Source organism: Oncorhynchus kisutch, linkage group LG29 (assembly GCF_002021735.2).
Source record: "Oncorhynchus kisutch isolate 150728-3 linkage group LG29, Okis_V2, whole genome shotgun sequence".
Classification (NCBI taxonomy): domain Eukaryota; kingdom Metazoa; phylum Chordata; class Actinopteri; order Salmoniformes; family Salmonidae; genus Oncorhynchus; species Oncorhynchus kisutch.
The window spans coordinates 22,383,369-22,405,577 of NC_034202.2; the positions used below are offsets into that span (position 1 = coordinate 22,383,369).

The 22,209-nt window shown below is 42.4% G+C and overlaps 1 protein-coding gene across 5 annotated transcripts in view; it reads left to right on the top strand.

Annotated features, from left to right (window-relative positions):
* LOC109873607 (nuclear pore complex protein Nup214) overlaps positions 1 to 13,236 on the top strand; it is a 66,230-nt gene extending 52,994 nt beyond the window's left edge. For 2 of the 5 annotated variants that reach the window (XM_031809196.1, XM_031809197.1), the window contains exons 33-36: positions 365 to 536; positions 2,758 to 2,912; positions 6,274 to 6,307; positions 8,081 to 8,900. In XM_031809196.1, the coding sequence (XP_031665056.1) occupies positions 365 to 536; positions 2,758 to 2,912; positions 6,274 to 6,307; positions 8,081 to 8,126 (407 nt within the window). In that variant the 3' untranslated portion in view covers positions 8,127 to 8,900. Of the gene's footprint in view, positions 1 to 364; positions 537 to 2,757; positions 2,913 to 6,273; positions 6,308 to 7,898; positions 8,037 to 8,080; positions 8,901 to 13,018; positions 13,060 to 13,155 lie in introns of those variants that run through there. The other 3 variants (XM_031809201.1, XM_031809200.1, XM_031809198.1) reach the window with 3 other exon arrangements.
* The last annotated feature ends 8,973 nt before the right edge of the window (positions 13,237 to 22,209 follow it).

Below are 22,209 nucleotides of genomic sequence, written 5' to 3' on the forward strand. Positions count from 1 at the left end.
CTGTTGTCCCTGAACAGAAATGGAGGTGTTGTAGAGCAAATAAAAACGTTATTAATCATGTTGGGGCTGTTAGTTTCAGGGCAACAGCAGGTGTGACATACACATCCATCAAAGTTGAGGAAGAATATAAACATTGCCTGTGTTTGCTTCTATTTTTGAAGTATTTACTTATGTATGGTTAGTATTAGACTGTGGTAAGTGTCCCCTGAGACATTCTGTCCTGCCCGCCCATCTCAACAAATTCAAGAATATTGCTCACATACGTGTCAGCTTTATTCATGTAACTGTCCCACTCACGTATTGTTATCAAATCAAAGTCAGCCAACTTACTCTTCCTCACACCCCTCTATCTGTATCCCTTCAGGTGCTTTTGGGAGCGCCCCTGTGTTCGGTAGCCCCCCTGCTTTCGGGGGCTCCCCAGCGTTTGGGGGGTCAGCAGCGTTTGGCTCGACCCCGTCCTTCAGCAGTCCCATGGGCTCCTCAGCCAGCAAGGTGTTTGGAGAGGGCACGGCAGCCGCCAACGTGGGAGGATTCGGGTAAGAGAGACACCCCTCTTAGACATTTATTGGATATGCAGAGTGAGATGTTTTGTATTGTTCTAAAATGACAGTGTAGAAGATCTCAATATTCTTGATAATACTGACCATAAAGGCTGTAGAATGTCTTGCAAAGTTTTTATGCGTTTATTGCTGTTGGTTATTGTCTTGATTTTGTCTTGATTTTGTTATGTATAGGGGCGGCGGGTAGCCTAGGGGCGGCGGGTAGCCTAGGGGCGGCAGGTAGCCTAGGGGCGGCGGGTAGCCTAGGGGTTAGAGCGTTGGGCCAGTAACCGAAAGGTTGCTAGTTCGAACTAGGTTGCTAGTTCGAATCTCTCATTCTGCCCCTGAACAAGGTTGTTCCTAGGCCATCATTGTAAATATGAATTTGTTCTTAACTGACTTCCCTAGTTAAATAAAGTTTAAATAAATAAAAAAAATATGATTAAGGTTGACAAATGAAAGGAAAGCAATATAGGGACGAGGGGCTTTAGCCATTCCAACTGAGAGCACGCTGACACCTCCTAGCCACTGTTTTCATATTAACACGCGGATTTTGTCACCAACACTCCCTGATTAGTAAATAATACCTTGCTAACCACCAACCTCCTTTCTCAACTTGGGGCATAATACCCTAAACCCTGCTCGGCTACACTGGCACACGTTAATGAGCTTGACATTTAATTTAGAAAAGTCCACAGTAGATGAGTATTGAAGATTTACTTACTGCATTTACATCAAGTATTTAAGTATTTCTGGTATCAGGGGATGGAAATCAGTCAGCTATAACCACCCAGACCTCCTGCAGAGTCAACCTTTGTTTCTGAATTTAACCTCAAACCTCATTGTACAATTATGGGAGAAAATGGGATTATTCCTTCATCCCCTCCCACTCAGCTCCCTCTCCCCCTGGAGCAGCCCACTGGCATGTGCAGGCCTGCTGAGGCGTTGGGCACCTCTGCCAAGCCCCAAACCACAGAGGCATGCAGAGCTAGATTATTCCAGATAATCCCACTCTGAGGTCATACCGCCAGCAGATTAAGATGGGCTAGTTCCCCCTTCTCTCTAGCCTCCCTCTCTCTCTCCCCCTGGGGTTGTTGTATTAGGCACAGGTCTTCTAGAGGGAATTGCCAACTAAACCCCCATCCCTCAATTCTCTACCACACACTCTACTCGTACCTAGTGATGAGGCGATTGACCCAAGGGCGGTAGAGGTGGGCGGGCTGAGCAGAAAAAGATTGGCTCCTGTATTAGGGTCAGAGGTCAGCCTTTATTTCTGTCCAGAGGTCTACCCATGCTGCCTCCAAGATTAAAACCAGCAGAGCAACTGAGCTGGCTGGACGGCCCGGACTATTCTCTACCCCTCTCTCACTATCCCTCTATATTCCCGCTCTCTTCTTTGTCTTTATTCGTCTGTCTATTTTTCCTCTTCCCCTCTCTCTCTGTCTCCTCTGACTACTGCAACACACTTATTACATATGCACATAGTATAGTATGTCTCTCCTTCACTCGTCCTCATCCCCTCATCTCTCTGCTGATGTTTGATGACTCTAGTCAAATAATCCTGGTTCGGTTGTGTGACTGACACTGGTCTTGTCTGTCTCGCTCAGGGCACCTGAAGCCTCTGTCAGAAGTAGCTTCCCCTCACGCTGTTCTACTACATTTAAACTCAATAAAACATCAAACAAACTCTGCTCCCTGACTGTGTCGCAGCTTCCACACACAGATCCCAGATCAGTAGGGGAAGAGCCGTGGGAGCATTAGCGACTTATTCCATTGTCATTTAAATCCAGGCTTATTGCAATATGCTTTGATGTAATGGGCTCTGATATTATTCCAGGCAAGGCTGTTCCTCTGCATATTTTAGGTTACCTCTCCTCTCTGGGTTAGAATGGTAATGGGAACAGAGTAGAGTGACTGGGGTAGTGTGCTAGACTAGCTGTACTAAACAGTCTACAGACTGGAGGGAGAGGGAGTTAAGGAGCACAGAGCATAGTAATTCTTCCTCTGACTGTATGGTCTCAGGACTGAGGTAGACATAGAGTATTATAATGTGGATGTAAACGGACCAGTGCCTCAATAACGTAAGAAATCAAATGTACCAATGGTTATTCAACACATTTCCATGAAATGTTTATTAGGCTATTGTTAGACTGTAATATTGAATATTCATTCTTTTTAATGTTTTTAATCTTTTATGTGCATTTCTCTTCCTTCACAGCTTTGCTTCCACTCAACAAAGCACACTGTCGTTTGGTGCTCTGGCCAACCAGAGTGCCCCATCATTTGGTAACCTGGCCCAGGTGCAGCAGGGGTCAGGGTTTGGAGCTCCTCAGCCCAGCGGCTTCTCTGGGTTCGGACAGCAGGGAGGAGGAGGTGAGTAGTAATATCTCACCCGTTCAGTTTTTTTCAGATCATTGCATGGGAACGCTGCTCCAGATTATCCAGATGCACCCCAATCCTTAATTGACCATTTCTCTTCCCTCTCCTCCCTATTCTTGTGACTAAACTGTATGAAAGGAGTCCAACCCCCAGTTTAGTCATTTCTGCCCCTGCAGTCTCCTCCCCACTCCCCCAGCCACGCTAATAAGGACAAAAAAACAAGGTCCTCGTTTGAAGCCTTGCCAGTGAGTCCCTTCCCCTATTCCCCTGAAGTAAAGCCACTGTTTTTTTAATGTAACCTTTATTTAACTAGGCAAGTCAGTTTAGAACAAATTCTTATTTACAATGACGGCCTGCCTTGGGGCAGAACGACAGATCTTTACCTTGTCAGCTCGGGGATTCGATCCAGCAAACTTTCGATTACTGGCCCAACGCTCTAACCACTAGGCTACCTGCCGCCCCCTCCTAAGCCCATTAGTGGCTGTTTTATATCAGTCATTTAGCCTAGTGGCTAATACTATCCCCAGCACTCTGTCTGCTGTGCAGTACAACAGGGCCACAAGATGTAGCACTAGGTTCATACTAGGCTAGGCTAGCCGTGGGGATGGTGGAATCCCACAAGTGGCTTCCTATTAACGCACATTCCTACTGCGGTCACATGCCGCCATGCAAGTTATCTTTTTTGTTTGTATATGGCAGTTTTCTCAAGATGGGAAGAGGAGGGTGGGAAGAACTCTTTCAGCATCTTACACTGAACGAAAATTTAAATGCAACATGTAAAATGTTGGTCCCATGTTTCATGAGCCAGAAATGTTCAAGAAGATGATTAAACAGCATGATCATTACACAGGTGCAGGGGCAATAAAAGGCCACTCTAAAATGAGCATTTTTGTCACACAACACAATGTCACAGATGTCTCATGTTTTGAGGGAGCGTGCATTTGGAATGCTGACTGCAGGAATGTGCACGAGAACTGTTTCCAGAGAATTCTCTACCATAAGCCGCCTCCAACGTTGTTTTAGAGAATTTGGCAGTACATCCAACCGGCCTCACAACCGCGGACCACGTGTATGGTTTTGTGTGGGTGAGCGGTTTGCTGATGTCAATGTTGTGAACAGAATGCCCCATGGTGAAGTTATTGCATTGCCAGGCATAATCTACGGACAACGAACACAATTGCATTTTATCGGTTACATATTAAATGCAGAGGTACCGTGATGAGATCCTGAGGCCTGTTATGAGGCCCATTTTTTTGTAAGGTAGAGTACCAGTCAAAGGTTTGGTCACCTACTCATTCAAGGGTTTTTCTTTATTTTTTACTATTTTCTACATTGTAGAATAATCGTGAAGACCTCAAAACTATGAAATAATACATGGAATCATGTAGTAACCAAAAAAGTGTCAAACAAATCTAAATATATTTTAGATTTTAGAGTCTTCAAAGTAGCCACCCTTTGCCTTGATGACTGCTTTGAACACTCTTGGTATTCTCTCAACCAGTCTTGAAGGAGTTCCCCATATGCTGAGCACTTGTTGGCTGCTTTTCCTTCACTCTGAGGTCCAACTCATCCCAAACCATCTCAATTGGGTTGAAGTCAGGTGATTGTGGAGGCCAGGTCATCTGATGCGGCACTCTCCTTCTTAATCAAATAGCCCTTACACAGCCTGGAGGTGTGTTTTGGGTCATTGTCCTGTTGAAAAACAAATGATAGTCCCACTCAGATTTAACCAGATGGGATGGTATTGCTGCAGAACACTGTGGTAGCCATGCTGGTTAAGTGTACCTTTTTGAATTCTAAATCAATCACAGACCGTGTCACCAACAAAGCACCCCCATACCATCACACTTCCTCCTCCATGCTTCACGTGGGAACTACACATTCGGAGATCATCCGTTCACCTACTCTGCGTCTCATAAAGACACAGCGGTCGGAACCAAAAATCTCAGTTGGACTCATCAGACCAAAGGACAGATTTCCACCGGTCTAATGTCCATTCCTCGTGTTTCTTGGCCCAAGCAGGTCTCTACTTCTTATTGGTGTCCTTTAGTGGTATCTTTGCAGCAATTCGACCATGAAGGCCTGATTCACGCAGTCTCCTCTGAACAGTTGATGTTGAGAAGTGTCTGTTACTTGAACTCTGTGAAGCATTTATTTGGGCAGCAATTTCTGAGGCTGGTAACTCTAATTAACTTATCTTCTGCAGCAGAGGTAACTCTGGGTCTTCCTTTCCTGTGGCGGTCCTCATGAGAGGCAGTTTCATCATAGCGCTTGATGGTTTTTGTGACCGCACTTGAAGAAACTTTCAACGTTTTTGAAATGTTCCGAATGGAATGACCTTCATGTTTTAAAGTAATGATGAACGGTCGTTTCTCTTTCCTTATTTGAGCTGTTGTTGCCATAATATGGACATGGTATTTTACCAAATAGTGCTATCTTCTGTATACCACCCCTACCTTGTCACAACGGCTTAATGGCTCAAACGCATTAAGAAGGAAAGAAATTCCACAAATTAACTTTTAACAAGGTACACCTGTTAATTGAAATGCATTCTAGGTGACTACCTCATGAAGCTGGTTGAGTGAATGCCAAGAGTGTGCAATGCTGTCATCAAGGCAAAGGGTGGCTGCTTTGAAAAATCTCAAATATATTTTGATTTGTTTTTTGGTGAGTACATATGTGTTATTTCATAGTTTTGATGTCTTCACTATTATTCTACAATGTGGAAAATATATAAAAATATAAATCATTGAATGAGTAGGTGTGTCTAAACTTTTGACTGGTACTGTATCTGTGACCAACAGATTCATATCTGTATTCCCCAATCATGTGAAATTCATAGATTAGGGCCTATTTCAAATCCTGTTAGGTCTAGAGGAACTAGATAAGCAATCACATTATTATGGTTTGTGTTGGCACCCAAGTGGTTGACTGGCTCTGGAACAGAGGTAATAAGGTGGAAGTAGTAGTAACTCACCCAGGTTTCTCTCTGTGTTATTGAGTCAACATTTTACAGAGTCATTTTAAATAGTCTCTACTGATAACTCTATCTAGATCAAGGGTGTTAAACAAATCAGTGGTGGCAGGCAACTCAATAAAATGTAAAATGACTAAAACCAAATTGAAACTGTAGAAATGATACTGAACCTACATTCATACAGTTTCTTGACTGTGTCCAGCTAGCTAATAATCACTGAAATGAAAGCTAGACAGTCAGAGCACTGAAAATACCCCCCAAAAATTGCACATTTTTGACGACAAGAAAATCGAACCATTTTTCAGTGCCCCTGGGGCAAAAAGAGTTTGATCTAAATTAAGTGCGTTTAGTTTTTTTGTGTCTATTTTTTTGTTGCAGGCTTTGGGTCTGCTGGCGGTTTTGGATCGAATCAGTAAGTATCACTCATCTTTGTGTGTGTGTGGATGGGTGTTTGGTGAGTGTATACATTTGTATGTTGAGTGTTTGAACCCTCCCTATACGCACTCGCTTGTGTCTCTGGCGGTAGCGTGTGAAGGAAAAGTGTGACCACAGCCCACTTATAAGAATCTGATGGGCAGCACGAATTCATAACAAGCTGCCCTATATATCATCCCTCCTTCCCCCCTTTGTCTCTCCTGTACCTTATTCAACCCTCACCATTCTCATCTCTAACACCACTGATCTCCTCACCCTCGAGGCCTCACCCCAGACACTCGCCTACTCGAGCCGCTTCCCCCTCTTTGCTCTCCTTTTCCCCCTACCTCATCTACCGCTCTCCTTTCCCCCCTACCTCTTCCCTTTCTCCCTCCTTTCTTTATCTCCTGCCTCATCCCTCCTTTATCTCTGCCCTCCCTCCCTCTCTCCCATCCTGCCTCCTCCCTCCCTCTCTCTCTCTCCCATCCTGCCTCCTCCCTCCCGCTCTCTCTCCCTCCCTCCCGCTCTCTCCCTCCCCCTCTCTCCCTTCCTGCTTCTCACTCTCTCTCCCTTCCTGCCTTCTCCCTCTTCCCCTACTGCCTTCTCCCTCCCTCTTTCTCCCCTCCTGCTTCCTCCCTCTCTCCTTTTGTCTCTGCCCTCCTTTTCCTCCTCCCACTCTCCTGTGCCTCCTCTCATTGTGCTGCTGTGTCACATGGCCCCTGTGTATCCCCCAGGGTGCATTGCAGTGGAATGCGATCTGAAGTGCTCAGGAGAGTGTGGCAACACGGCCCAGCTCAGTCATTCACACGCTGTTAGATAAGCTCCTCTGTCTCCCTCTGTTCCGCTTCACCCTCCCCCTCCTCTTCTCTCTGTTCTTGTCTTCGATTGCTTGCTTTCTCTTCCTCGTCCCTCCTTTAACACCCCCATTTCTGACCTTGCTCCCTCCCTCATCCCCCCCTTCTTCCTAATTCTCCTTCTCACTCACTCTCCTCTCTTCTTCCTCATCCCCTCATCGTACCCATTTTATAATTGTTGATGAGAGCAAAATGCTGCCAAATGCTCTCAGATGGGTCCTCTGTGTATGTTTTAGTTTCATTTGATGCAACTAGAATGTATATGCTTAAAGAAACATGGTTTACATTAATACTCTGACACAAGCAAGCATAGAAGTCTTGATGTCATTCTGAATACATTTTCATGAGGCAAAGTGTTTTCATGTAGACAGAATTTACAGTACATAACGGCAGCTATATGTAGTTCTTAAGTGAAGTTAATTTCATTCCCCCCTCCGTCCCATAGAAACTGATGCTACTCTTCGTGTAGCTGCATCCTAGTATGACTCTAAATACCTGGACATATCTCAAGTGCCTCTCATCACTCTTCCTCCTTCTAGTCCCATTCCTACTTTCTTCTCTCCACCTACCTCAGTTCTCCCCCTCGCCCACCTATCTCAACCCTCTCTCTCCTTCTCTGTTCCACCCATCCATTTACGCCTTCATCTTCCCTTTTTAGTGTGCTATGTGTTGATATGTATCGTGTGCCCTCCAGGACTCCCTCCTCATATATGTTGTATGTCCCTGTGTATACAGTACGTACATCCCTCACAGTACTGTCAGACAGCAGTAGTATTCCTCATAATCATCAGTCAGCAGGGCAAGGCAGGGCCTAGGGGGAAAAGTCCAAACTATCACATAATAAGGTAGCTAACTTTCCAAGCAGAATTTTTTTTTTTTTTTTTCTCTCTGTCTTCATTGTTTGTTTTTTTCTTCAGATCATCTTCTCAAACGTTTGGAGCCGGTCCGGGTTGGAGAAGCTAGTTTTTGTTGACCCCCCCCCCCCCCCTGCCCCCAGGCGAGTGCACCCCTGGTGTGTGTGACCAGCAACACTGCTCTCTGCAATCAAGCTCTTTGAGTAGACTACACCTAAAGGGAGAAGGGGGAGGAAGGGGGCGCAGGTTGGGGGTGGAAGGAAGTGGGGTTGAGGTGAGACAGTCCAAACTAGTTGTAAAGTATGTAGACTGATCTTATAGACCATCGTAATAGTCTTACGTCAAGTACATCAGTGGTGACTACCATGTGGAATGTGTATTTGGATGAGTGAATTTACATTTTGTGTGTGTTTTTCAGATCAGAACATTTGGCTGTAACGCTATAATAGATTTGTTCATCCATATGAACTTTGTTTTCCTCTATAAAATAATTCTGCAGTTCATAATTTAGTCTCATTCTCACACATTTTGAATCTGGGAAAGTTTTAAACTTTCAATTGAAGTTTTTAAGATATCTTATATTCCAAGCTTTAGTAGTTCTGATAAGAATCAAGTTCTTAATGTTTCTCAAAACATGTCTTGTCTCACTAAATGGAGTAGAAAATACCATCCTCTGCAACAATAATTCATAATTTACTGACTCCAGGCAAGACTTCGGCAGGTCGTTGATAGAAGTATCAACTCTTGATTGCGTACAATGAACTGCAATATGAGAAAATATTTTGCTTTTTATAATGCCTACTGCTGGTACCCCCATTCCTATAAATATGTATATTTTATACATGGAAAATGGGAAATAAACTTGCCAATTCTCAAATCTGTATCTAATGTAGTCTCTCTTTTTTTGACAACGCACTGAAGATGAGCACTAATTGATTGCCTTTTATTGTTTTAATGATGACAGCCTCTGGCTATTTTCCTATTGGCTTTGTGTCTGTTTTATTTATTTTTTATTTAACTAGGCAAGTCAGTGAAGAACAAATTCTTATTTACAATGACGGCCTACCGCGGCCACATCCTCCCCTAACCCAGACGACACTGGGCCAATTGTGCCCCACCCTATGGGACTCCCGATCATGGCCTGTTGTGATACAGCAGAATGCCATGAGTGTGCAAAACTGTCATCAAGGCAAAGGGTGGCTACTTTGAAGAATCTAAAATATATTTTGATTTGTTTACCACTTATTGTTACTACATGATTCCATATTTGTTATTTCATAGTTTTGATATCTTCACTATTATTCTACAAATAGTAAAGATGAAGAAAAACTTTTGAATGACTAGGTGTGTCTACACTTTTAACTGTATGTTTTGCTGTTATTGCCCAAGGGGAGGTGTGTTTGTGTGGTGTGTGAAATGTCAGTCATAGGTATACGTATGTGGAATATCTGATACGTTTCAATATCTCACTTGGCAATTAATTTTACATTTTGCTACACGGGCTACAGCACAGTATCCACCCTCCTTCCCACAATTGACTTATTTGAACAGATCAAGAACAGTCTACTTTGTGTTGTGGATTTGCTGCTGCTGCGCAACGCTGATACGTACTCCGTGTCCTGTGGTGCTCAACAATGACAACTCCCAGAGTGCAGCACTGCCTTCTCTCTCGTCCTTTTCTCTCCCTCTATCGTTGCTCTGACAGAGAGCGGGAGAGTAGAGCAGTGATACAAGCACCCGTGGGGACAGCAGCTGTTTTTGAGAAATTCAGATAAAAACAACCACTCGGTCGGTTTCTCTCTTGCTCTTTTTACAGAGTGATGATTGGCATTGTTCACGTTCTCGCTGCTTCATCGGTCCAGTCTTTTCTGCTCGCTGGCTTGTCTACAAGCCGGCAGAGTGTGTAATGCAATAAGCCTACCCAGTGTTGGATGCGTAGCTGATTTCTGGGGGGTCAACCTATGTTGATGTACCCAGAGACCTACAGTTAAAGTCATAAGCTTACATACACTTAGGTTGGAGTCATTAGAACTCATTTTTCAATCACTCCACAAATTTCTTGTTAACAAACTATAGTTTTGGCAAGTCGGTTAGGACATCTACTTTGTGCATGACACAAGTCATTTTTCCAACAATTGTTTACAGACAGATTATTTCACTTATAATTCCCTGTATCACAATTCCAGTGGGTCAGAAGTTTACATACACTAAGTTGACTGTGCTTTTAAACAGCTGGGAAATTCCAGAAAATGATGTCATGGCTTTAGAAGCTTCTGATAGGCTAATTGACATCATTTGAGTCGATTGGAGGTGTACCTGTGGATGTATTTCAAGGCCTACCTTCAAACTCAGTGCCTCTTTGCTTGACATCATTGTAAAATCAAAAGAAATCAGCCAAGACCTCAGAAAAACAATTGTAGACTTCTTCAAGTCTGGTTCATCCTTGGGAGCAATTTCCAAACACCTGAAGGTACCACGCTCATCTGTACAAACAATAGTACGCAAGTATAAACACCATGGGACCACGCAGACGTAATTCGGCTCAGGAAGGAGATGTGTTCTGTCTCCTAGAGATGAACATACTTTGGTGTGAAAAGTACAAATCAATCCAAGAACAACAGCAAAAGACCTTGTGAAGATGCTGAAGGAAACAAGTACAAAGTATCTATATCCACAGTAAAACGAGTTCTGTATCAACATAACCTGAAAGGCCGCTCAGCAAGGAAGAAGCCACTGCTCCAAAACCGCCATAAAAAGCCAGACTAGGGTTTGCAACTGCACATGGGGACAAATATACCTTTTGGAGAAATGTCCTCTGGTCTGATGAAACAAAAATAGATTATATCATTTGGAGGAAAAAAGGGGGAGGCTTGCAAGCCGACCGTGACGTACAGGGGTGGCAGCATCATGTTGTGGTGGTGATTTGCTGCAGGACGGACTGGTGTACTTCATAAACTAGATGGCATCATGAGGAAGGAAAATTATGTGGATATATGGAAGCAACATCTCAAGACATCAGTCAGGAAGTTTAAGCTTGGTCGCAAATGGGTCTTCCAAATGGACAGTGACCCCAAGCATACTTCCAAAGTTGTGGCAAAATGGCTTAAGTACAACAAAGTCGAGGTACTGGAGTGGCCATCACAAAGCCCTGACCTCAATCCTATAGAAAATTTGTGGGCAGAACTGAAAAAACGTCTGCGAGCAAGGAGGCCTACAAACCTGACTCAGTTACACCTGCTCTGTCAGGAGGAATGGGCCAAAATTCACCCAATTTGTGGAACGATACCTGAAATGTTTGACTCAAGTAAAACAATTTAAAGGCAATGCTACCAAATACTAATTGAGTGTATTTGAACTTCTGAATTGAACTTCTGAATGTGATGAAAGAAATAAAGGCTGAAATAAATCATTCTCTCTACTCTTATTCTGACATTTCACATTCTTAAAATAAAGTGGTGATCCTAAAACAGGGACTTTTTTACTAGGATTAAATGTCAGGAATTGTGAAAAACTGAGTTAATGTATTTAGTTAAGGTGTATGTAAACTTCTGACTTCAGCTGTATGTAGCTAGCATTTAGAGGTATGGCACCTGTCCTGTTTTCTCGTCAGATGTATGCCACTTTTATGTTATGGGAAAGTTATTCGCTTTAAGTTGAAGGTTTGGTTGTCACTGGCTAATAGAGCTTACTTGCTTTTCAACTCGTTCATCCTAGGAGAATTGGATTTGATTGTCTTCAAATCCCCAGTGACTCATTTAGCAACAGAGGCATGGGTGCCAGTGAGGGTAGCGTTTGATAACCTTGGTCAAAAATATCCCTTTCTCCCCACCACACAGATTGGACAGGGAGAGAGGTAAACAGATGTTTTAAAGTCTGATTTGGAGAGTGTAGTCAGTAATCACTATGGTCTAGCTTTGTGGCTGGCAGCTTATTTTATTATGTGACGCAAGCAAGCGAGAGCACACCGGGGACTCCAAATTCAAGATCAGTGAGAGGTTTGCAAATTCGCACATCAAACAGTGATTCTTAACAGCGTTCTTATTACCTGATATACAGTGGCATTAGAGGTGTAGTTAGATGAGTGTGTGTGTGCGCCATCTCCCAGCTGCCCAGTGCTATCCCAACAACACCATGTCATGCCAAGTGCATGTAGCCAATGTTCCCTTCACATGGTCAGAGGTTTTGAAATACTGCTCGCTCTCTCTGTGTGTGTGATAGATAGATAGTTGACCCTACTCCCAGTCTGTATTGCCTTGTCTGATTGGACAGTAAGGGTGCAGGAATCAGTCTGTGTGCCCTCTAAGGCTTTTACAGTAATTACATGCAGACATTTTATATTTGATTGCCGTCTGTGTGAGGGCGCGCCAGTGAAATCAGCCATGCGACCCTGACTTTAACATCACATCAGCCAGCCAGTTATCTGATGGAGCCACAATCCACTAACTGAGGAGAGAGGAAATAACCTTCCATATCTTAGGCTGTGTGCTGTCAGTGTTTCTGTGTGGATGTATAGATTTACCTCAGCCGAGATAAGAGTGCCGCAGGCAGACATCGTAAATGAAATGAATCACAATTAGTGTCCACGCTCATCACTGATACCGGAAGAAGGCCGCTATTGTTATTTAAGAGGCTCTCGGTCTTTGTATTCATGCCCGGAGGTATTCATGCCCGGAGTGGAAACACTCTTTACTGTAAAACAACCTTCTCTCTCTTTATACTCCCGTCTGATAATATAGTCCTCAATGTGTAGGTTTATATATCCATGGGTTTAGACTGCTTGCTGTGAGTTCAGCTGCTGAATGCATCCCATGTGATAACAAAATATTAGCCTTAGCCAACGATCCGCTGAGCCCCCCTCTTATTTCATCCAATTATTTAACTCATCCCTTGGTTGGTGTCACAGTTAATGGTGCCCCCCACTTTCATTGTTTGGGCATTAGCTTATCAAGTAGGACATGGTCTTTAAACACAAATAACCTAAAAAGAAGTTGTTTCTTTCAGATGATCCAGTGAGGTCCCCTAATCCAGGAGGAAACTAAATGGTGTGTTTTCAAGTTGAGAACAAACCTGCTACAGTTAATAATGGAGGCCTGTGCAGCCATGCCGTGTCTAACACTGATGTTTCTGTGCTTTTACAGACCAAGATGGCCTGGACTACAATAAAGAATCTACGCTGTTTTAATTTTGGATGGAGGGAGATCTGTTATTTTGGCCCACAATATGTTTATTATGTAAGCTTGGTCTACAGTATCCATAAAGAAATTATATATATATTATTTTTCATCACAGGAAAAGAGCCTAATTAAACTCAAACTTGATGTTTGTGGCAGTCATGCTTTACTGTACCTTTACAATATTGCGAGGGATTATGCTGAAAAACACTAGCCTGACACCTCACACTAAATTTTTCCGCTGTTCTGTCATTCACTACATACTTTAGTCTAAGACTGCCATCATTGAAGTTGTTTGTGGTGACGAGGCGTTGTACAAGAAGTAATCAGCAATTGTATTGTCTCTAACCAATCAGAGTATGAAAGCCAATGACGAACTTTCAAACCACCGCTTTACTCACGTGTGTTCTGGCTCTGGCCCAGCCCATAGGTTTCTGGACCAATCAGACGGCCCCAAATGTGTTCCTATTCGGTGAAGGAGGTACTCAGATGCAAACTCATTGCAGAGAAGAAACTAACGTCTGTGGGCATATGGTGTAGTGTTTGACCTGAACAAGGAGTGTGGGTAGCCAGGCAAGAAATACACTGGACCTTTGCAGTTTTCAGAAACAGTAGCACATTATTGACCTTACCAGGACACCATAATAGGAGTTTATCCAAAAATAGCAGAGTTGTGATTAAATTCCCTTCACATGAACAAATATTTACAGCCTGATTTTTAAATTAGCAACAACAACTAAAAAATCCTGTTTTTGCTTTGTCATTATGGGGTATTGTGTGTAGGTAGATTGATGAGAAAAAAATTACAAAATAATCCATTTTAGAATAAGAATGTAACCTACCAAAATGTGGAACAAGTCTAGGGGTCTGAATACTTTCTGAAGGCACAATATACATATTGATATCAAAATCAATAGTGGTGGTTGAGAAATTAGTCTCTAAAATTCCAGCGCAGTGAATATTTAATATTTCATGTCAAACCTTGCTTGTTGAAGATACAGTCATACCTCACGGTCTGAAATGTTGCATAAGAACCACAATATGAATACATCTCATTTGAGTTTAATTCCTTCTCAATGCTTCCCTTCCTGTTCCAGCAAATCTATAGCAGAATTATTAACTGTATCACTGTAGAGGCAGATCTTTAACTGCTTCTGGTGATCATTCATTCTTTACCATTAGAAAAATAGGGACCAATTTATTCACAAGTCTTGCCTGTCGATCAGCTGCCTTGCTTTAGCATGGGAATAGTAGGGAACATGTTCGTGACCAGGCAACACCGGTTGTTGTGGATGTTGTAAGGTGTTACACATGAAACGGGCATGTGGAATTTGAAGTGCACGCCGATTAGACCCACACTTGGAGTGCAGTAAAAATGTTTTGTAGGTATGCACCGTATAATGGCCTGGAGAAATGTAATCTAGGTTCAATGTGCAGAACGTTTTATTAATATGCTGGTACTATTGCAAGGCACATGCAACTGGATGCGGACGTGCACTCTACACAACTCATTCTGACCATGGAAAGCATATTGTTTCAATGGGGCACTCCTCGTTCTGTCACACACAGATGCCCCCCCCCCCCACCTTTCTTAATCCTGTCATTCTTTACCTCGGTCCCCATTGCGTGTAATCCCTGTTGGATGATAAACTGTGGGGGATTGGAAGATCTGGGTGAAATGAGAGGAAGCGGCCACATGTTTTATTAATGGCAGTGTGTGGGTGCAGGACTGACAGTGTCAGCTTAAAACTCTGACAGGAGAAGATCCCTTGCACAAACCTATTTTCCTCAGTAATCTGTAAGGAAGCATTGGTGAATTTGAAAGCAGTGTTGAAGCAACTGATCTCAGATGCAACCTCTCATAAATAAATTGCATTGGTTAAGTATATTATGCTTCAAAATGACTTTTACTGTGTTTGTATTGGTTGTAACAGTAAGTCTTGCAAATTATGCTGAGCGAATTGAATTCTGCATAGATCGGATTTCAAAAGGCGTTGTGATTTATTTGACACACAGTATTGTAGTATCATTAGTCAAGCTGGCCTTTCACCAGATCTACTTTTTCTCTTGTTACCCTTGCCATTTCCCCCAGCTGCACTCTGTCAACTCTAATCTGCCCACGAAGCATCGATCAATCTGTTACATAATGTAGACATGAAGGTCGCAGCCAGGTTTTCTACACAGATCTGTCTTTTTCCAAGGAACTGTTTTTGCACCCATTACACAGCATGTCATTCATTTTACCACCATTGCAACAAAGCTTAAATAATTTAAGTTGTTAACAGGTATAAAACACCTGATTCTCTCACTGGCAGCTGTTGACATAGACTGTTAGCTGTTGCTAAGGTGTTAGACTGACCAGGTGAATCCAGTTGAAAGCTATGATCCCAGTGGTGGAAAAAGTACCCAAGTGTAAAAGGAAAGATACTTTACATGTACATATTCTCATTCACGCCTTTAGATTGGTGCGTATTAGGTAGTTGTTGGGCATTGTTATATTACTTGTTAGATATTACTGCATGGTTGGAACTAGAAGCACAAGCATTTCGCTACACTTGCATTAACATCTGCTAAACATGTGTATGTGACAAATACAATTTGAATTGATTTGACCATACAAACTGACTCAAGTGAAAGTCACCCAGTAAAATACTGCTTGAGTACGTGTCTAAATGTGTTTGGTTGTAAATATACTTAAGTATCAAAAGTAAATGTAATTGTTAAAATATACTTAAGTATCAAAAGTAAAAGTATAAATCCTTTCAAATTCCTTATTATGGAACACTGGTCACTTGTATAATGTACATACTGTTACATACAGTACTTACCTATTTCATATGTGTATATACTGTATTCTAGATAAGACCATCCTATTCAACTATTGCTGTACATTTACTATTCTATCCTTTTGTATTCTTCATATATACTACATATTCTTTCCACATACTGTCCATAATGTCTATACATCAAATCAAATCAAATGTATTTATATAGCCCTTCGTACATCAGCTGATATCTCAAAGTGCTGTACAGAAACCCAGCCTAAAACCCCAAACAGCAAGCAATGCAGGTGTAGAAGCACGGTGGCTAGGAAAAACTCCCTAGAAAGGCCAATACCTAGGAAGAAACCTAGAGAGGAACCAGGCTATGTGGGGTGGCCAGTCCTCTTCTGGCTGTGCCGGGTGGAGATTATAACAGAACATGGCCAAGATGTTCAAATGTTCATAAATGACCAGCATGGTCGAATAATAATAAGGCAGAACAGTTGAAACTGGAGCAGCAGCACAGTCAGGTGGAAGTTGAAACTGGAGCAGCAGCATGGCCAGGTGGACTGGGGACAGCAAGGAGTCATCATGTCAGGTAGTCCTGGGGCATGGTCCTAGGGCTCAGGTCAGTTGAAACTGGAACAGCAGCATGGCCAGGTGGACTGGGGACAGCAAGGAGTCATCATGTCAGGTAGTCCTGGGGCATGGTCCTAGGGCTCAGGTCAGTTGAAACTGGAACAGCAGCATGGCCAGGTGGACTGGGGACAGCAAGGAGTCATCATGTCAGGTAGTCCTGGGGCATGGTCCTAGGGCTCAGGTCCTCCGAGAGAGAGAAAGAAAGAGAGAAGGAGAGAATTAGAGAACGCACACTTAGATTCACACAGGACACCGAATAGGACAGGAGAAGTACTCCAGATATAACAAACTGACCCCAGCCCCCCGACACATAAACTACTGCAGCATAAATACTGGAGGCTGAGACATCCCATCACATACAGTGTCTTCGGAAATTATTCAGACCCCTTCACTTTTTATACATTTTGTTACATTTGCCTTATTCTAAAATTTATTAAATTGTTTTTTCCCCTCATCAATCTATACGCAATACCCCATAATGGGGTATTTTTTTTTGCTCATTTATTAAAAATATCACATTAACATAAATATTCAGACCCTTTACTCAGAACTTTGTTGAAGCACCTTTGGCAGCAATTACAGCGTAGAGTCTTCTTGGGTATGACGCTACAAGCTTGGCACACCTATATTTGGGGAGTTTCTCACGTTCTTCTCTGCAGATCCACTCTTGCTCTGTCAGGTTTAATGGGGAGAATTGCTGCACAGCTATTTTCAGGACTCTCCAGAGCTGTTCGATCGGGTTCACTCCTGTATTGTCTTGGCTGTGTGCTCAATCACTGTCTTATTGGAACGTTCACCTAGCTGTGCAGCGACTCTCCCCGTCCAACGGATCTGTAGCGTCATACCAAAGAAGACTCAAGGCTGTAATCGCTGCCATCTGTACTTCAACAAAGTACTGCGTAAAGGGTCTAAATACTTATGTAAATGTGATATTTCCTTTATTTTTAATACATTTGGAAACATTTCTAAATCTGGGGTCTGAATACTTTCCGAATGCACTGTATGTTGGTGTTTCATTTATTTTGGCAGTTACATGTTTTAAAATGTAATATTGGTCCACAAAATATCAACGGGATGCAAAAGAAACCTATTTCGTGGAAGGACCCTCCAATTGAAAAAACTACCCCCGGTTTAACTAGACACTAATGACTACATCAATTGATGTATATATACAATCAGGTCCATAATTATTGGTACCCTTGATAAAGATAAGCAAAAAAGACTGTTTAAAAATAAATAATACAAATACTGAGCTATATTGTATGCTAAAAATGTATACAATTTATATTATTTTATACTAACACAATTACTCAGATAAATATTTTTTGTTTAACAAGTAATAAAAAAATAAGATAGGGGTCAAAATTATTGGCACCCCTGTTTTCAATACTCTAGCACCCTCGCCTTGTGAAGACAATAACACCGAGCCGTTTTCTAAAATGTTTTTTGAGATTGGAGAACATGTTTAAATGGATAGACCGTTCCTCCATACATAATCTTTCCAGATCCTTGATATCCTTCATCTGTTCTTATGGACTGCCTTCTTCAATTCAAACCACAGTTTTACAATGGGGTTCAAGTCCGGAGACTGAGATGGCCTTTGCAAAATGTTGATTTTGTGGTTGATGAACCATTTCTTTGTGGATTTTGATTAGTGCTTGGGGTTATTGTCATGCTGGAAGATCCAATTGTAGCCAAGTGTCATCCTCCACAGTGAGTCCCTGAGCCATAGGAAAAGATCATGGATTTTCTCCTAGGTCTTGGAAAGCTTATTCTAAACTCCAACCTCTTCCATGTATACTGGGATGATATGCTATTTTATCAATACAATTCAAAAGGACTGGAAGGTGTACTTTTAGAATCTTTTGGACATAAGGCTGAAAATTAAACCAAAGATACCCGCAGAGTATACACAGTATTTCATTCTCAATGCTTTTTTTGAGTGAGTATTTCTGTGCCACCGAATTCAATTTGTCTTTGTATGCACAGCACTTGAGAAGCACTGGATCTGTGTACACCACTGTGAGACTTTGATTCTAGGTGCCAGTGTGTTGTTACAAACCTGTGTTTTGTTTGTTTGTGTTTGTACCTCAGGGTGTATTTCTGTAGGTTAGCACTATGATTCTTAGACATACACTATGAGTTTGAACATGCATTCTATGTCCCTATGGGAATCTGCGCTGTATACACACACAGTATGTCTCTCTGTTGTCATTTCCCCTGTGTGTCTGTCTAGTTAGCCACATCTATTCCTTTCTGTCTGTCATGTGACGCGCATCCCCACTCCACTCCCAGTGGAATGGCCACAGCCAGTATCCGACATTTGATTGGTGCCTCCCAGAGCGGACCGTTCCATCCCAGCGCTCCTCTCACTCTCCATGGGGGACACATTGTGCACTTTGATTGACACACGTATGAGTCCATGTTCCGTGCCACTAGTCATGCCCCACACCACGCTGGCAGCACTGTGACAGTTAGGCAGAGAGCCCAGTAGTGCAAGTCCAAGGGGAGAGGGACTTACAGACAATGCATAGGTGGGGAGATAGCAGCTATTTGTCTTGCTTAATGTCTGTCTACCTTTACTTCTACTTTACTGTGATAATTGAGCATTTTAGAGTCAATAGCGCCTCCGAATTGTCTACCCACTTGTTTATATATGTAGACATTCTTATTGTCTACTGGGGGAACAAATGGTTGTACGATCAGAGCAGTGAATATTTTCATTCATACAGTAGGAGAAAGGAATGGCTATTCCCAAAAAGGGAGAGACCTGGAGTTGGGGAAAAAAAGATCTGTGAGATGGAAAGAAGGGATGAAAAGGAAGAGAGAGAGAACAGGGTAGAGCGATGGAGTGACTGTCTCCCTCCCTTAAAGGTTGTTTACAGCTGGGCCAGTGGGGGAGTTGATATTCTGCTCACCGCAGCAGACGGTACAGCACACTCCACCCCTGCTTCAAAAGCACCAGCCAGTCAGTCGCATGGACTTGGCTTCAATCAGAATGAGATCTGATCATTACTGTTTCAGTTATTTACTTTATCATCCAGAGAGGAAATGATTGAATCCACACAACCATGGGCTGTCAATCATTCACTACTAATGGCTAAAAGAAGGTAGTTGATGAAGAGAGAAAGGAGCTGCCATTGGATGAAATGACTGATTATCCTGCCCTGATTGAATCCATTGAGGTTCACACACCATACTATATAGTACATGCCTTTATATCACTCGTGTAGTTATATTAAAGCAGTGTAGAAATATGCACATGTCAATTAAACATGTATAACATAAGCTATTCTATACAATTGTAATTCATAATTCATGAACACACGACTTTAGCAAAACTATAAAGCCCCCAATCTTCAGAAGACATACTTTTGGAATGTCTGAAAACTAGCTGACGGTGTGGTGGCTGTGATTCTATTTGCCTGCCCTTTCATACAGTTTGTCAAGATATCTCAGAGGAGCAGCCTTGGGATCCAATCTAAATGTCACCTCTCCCTCTAATACCATAAGCCCCAAGGCTGGTCTGCTTGATGTGATATTTCAATCAGTCTGGACTGCTGGTTGCTCCTTGATGGAGGCTTGGCAGACATACTCTCTAACACATGTGCACACACATGAGGAAGGTTCAGATCAATCAAGTAAGCTTTTCCATGTTGGTTGCTGATCTCATTCTGGTCATTTTAACAGAGGCATTGGTCTTGAAGTCTAGTCACAAAATCATCACTATCAACCCAAGATGGGTGATATCTTTTAAGATTTCTCTCCCTCCAACTGACACATAGATGTATAAAACGTAAAGATATTTCCTCTAGGCATAATAAGGATTCAAATGTATCCAGGACAACTCTAAAGACTACTCTATAGTGCCACAAATACACATCTGTTTTATTCTTCTGGATGTAGCAGCATTTCTTGTCCCCCCACTTAAAGAAAGTGCTGTAGAGGTGGTGTAATGGAGGTTTCGGGTCATAGCACAGGCTTGTCGCTGTCATGGCTTTGTATGTTGATGATGATGTCAGAGGTTATCATCACCACTGTGTTCCCATCTCTGTGCTTACACATCTCTCTTCCCAGATTATACTGCTCTCCATCAATCTCTCTCTATATTTATCTTTGTATCTATCCCTCAGGTTTATCCTTGTCTCTCTCCTCTCTGTCACTTTATCTCTCTCACTCTGTGTCTGTCTCTCTGTACAGTAGTGGTGTTTTTCAGAGGTATTTCACAGCCCATGCACATCAGTTCATTGATTTATTGCTCCCCTGTGGCAGAGGCACTCACCAGGCCCAATGCCCGAGCAGCATCATTAATAACCTGCCAATCCCCTCTTTCCCTTTTCTCTCTCTCTTGCTCTCTCTCACACTCTCTCCTTGACCATCTCTCCCTCGCTCATCCTCCCCTATTCTATCACTCTTTCCACCCCCCCGCCCCCCTCTTGTTTGTACAAGGCTTACATCATCAGAACTGAGGAGATCAAAATAAGTAATGTTCAGCAATGTGTGTCCTATGTACAGCAAGGTGTCCAACCCCTGGCCATAAGGGGCCCTGATGCATACAGGGTTCTTTCCCTTGACACTATAAGTAAATGAGTCATTGAGGTGTCTACACACCTGGGGGGTATGCGACGACACAAGCTAGATCTTCTCAGGTTTTCTAAAGATTCAGTTAGCTTCCCATTCCAGCTAAGGCTTCATCCGTACAATGACTGTGGATATCGCTCTCCTCCTGCAGCTAACTAACAGGCTTGCAACTGCATGTGCATGTCGCACGTGGCTATCCAAACGCCAAACTCTTCATTGAGACAATGCTAAAACATCAATCGATGGGCAATTCAGTGCCATGTTTTTATTTGTTTCCCGAAATCAAAATGAAAGACAAATTATGTTGCAAATTCAGCAGGCTGTGGTGTGAAATAGGCTTTTAAAAGTGCCATCTTTATTTCATTACTTTGGTGTGTTTGGGTGTGGTTATCAATGCACAAGCACCTTTTTTCTACTCCTATCGATTAAAATAATTGTATTAAGTCATACAAAAGTTTTACTGTGCATGAAGTTTCCAATGCATTTGCCATTACTGAATGTGTAATGTAATAGATATTTTAACATTATGTTTTAGCACACACATACATTTAATACTAAAATATTTAATCAGTTGTCGTCCTCAAATGAAGTGGATGATGATGCAATCTTTGCGAGAGGGTGGTAATCTGATTTCATTGGTCCTCAACTCGGGGCTCAGACACTTCATCAGAATAAATGGAGTTAGTCCTGAGTTATCCTGCCCCGGAGCAGGTTAGATCTGAATGATTCGTTGACATAGCAATTTACCTGGCTAAAAGGTGAGCCACTTTCGTGGTACCAGTTATTCCAAGTTGATCTCTGAGTTGACCAAAGTTACCTTACTAACTCCTCATACTACATTCGTGGTGTTGGGCTCTGATTTTACTCTGAATCTGCAGTTTAGAGAAGGAGACAAAATAAACAGCAGACACATGATATGTGGTCCTTGTATCCTTGCATAGACACCCACTTAGTCAGGGTGGTGCAACATTAAATCAAAATACAAATAACATTTTATTTGTCACATGCGAATACTGTGAAATGCTTAAGAATTTGTTCT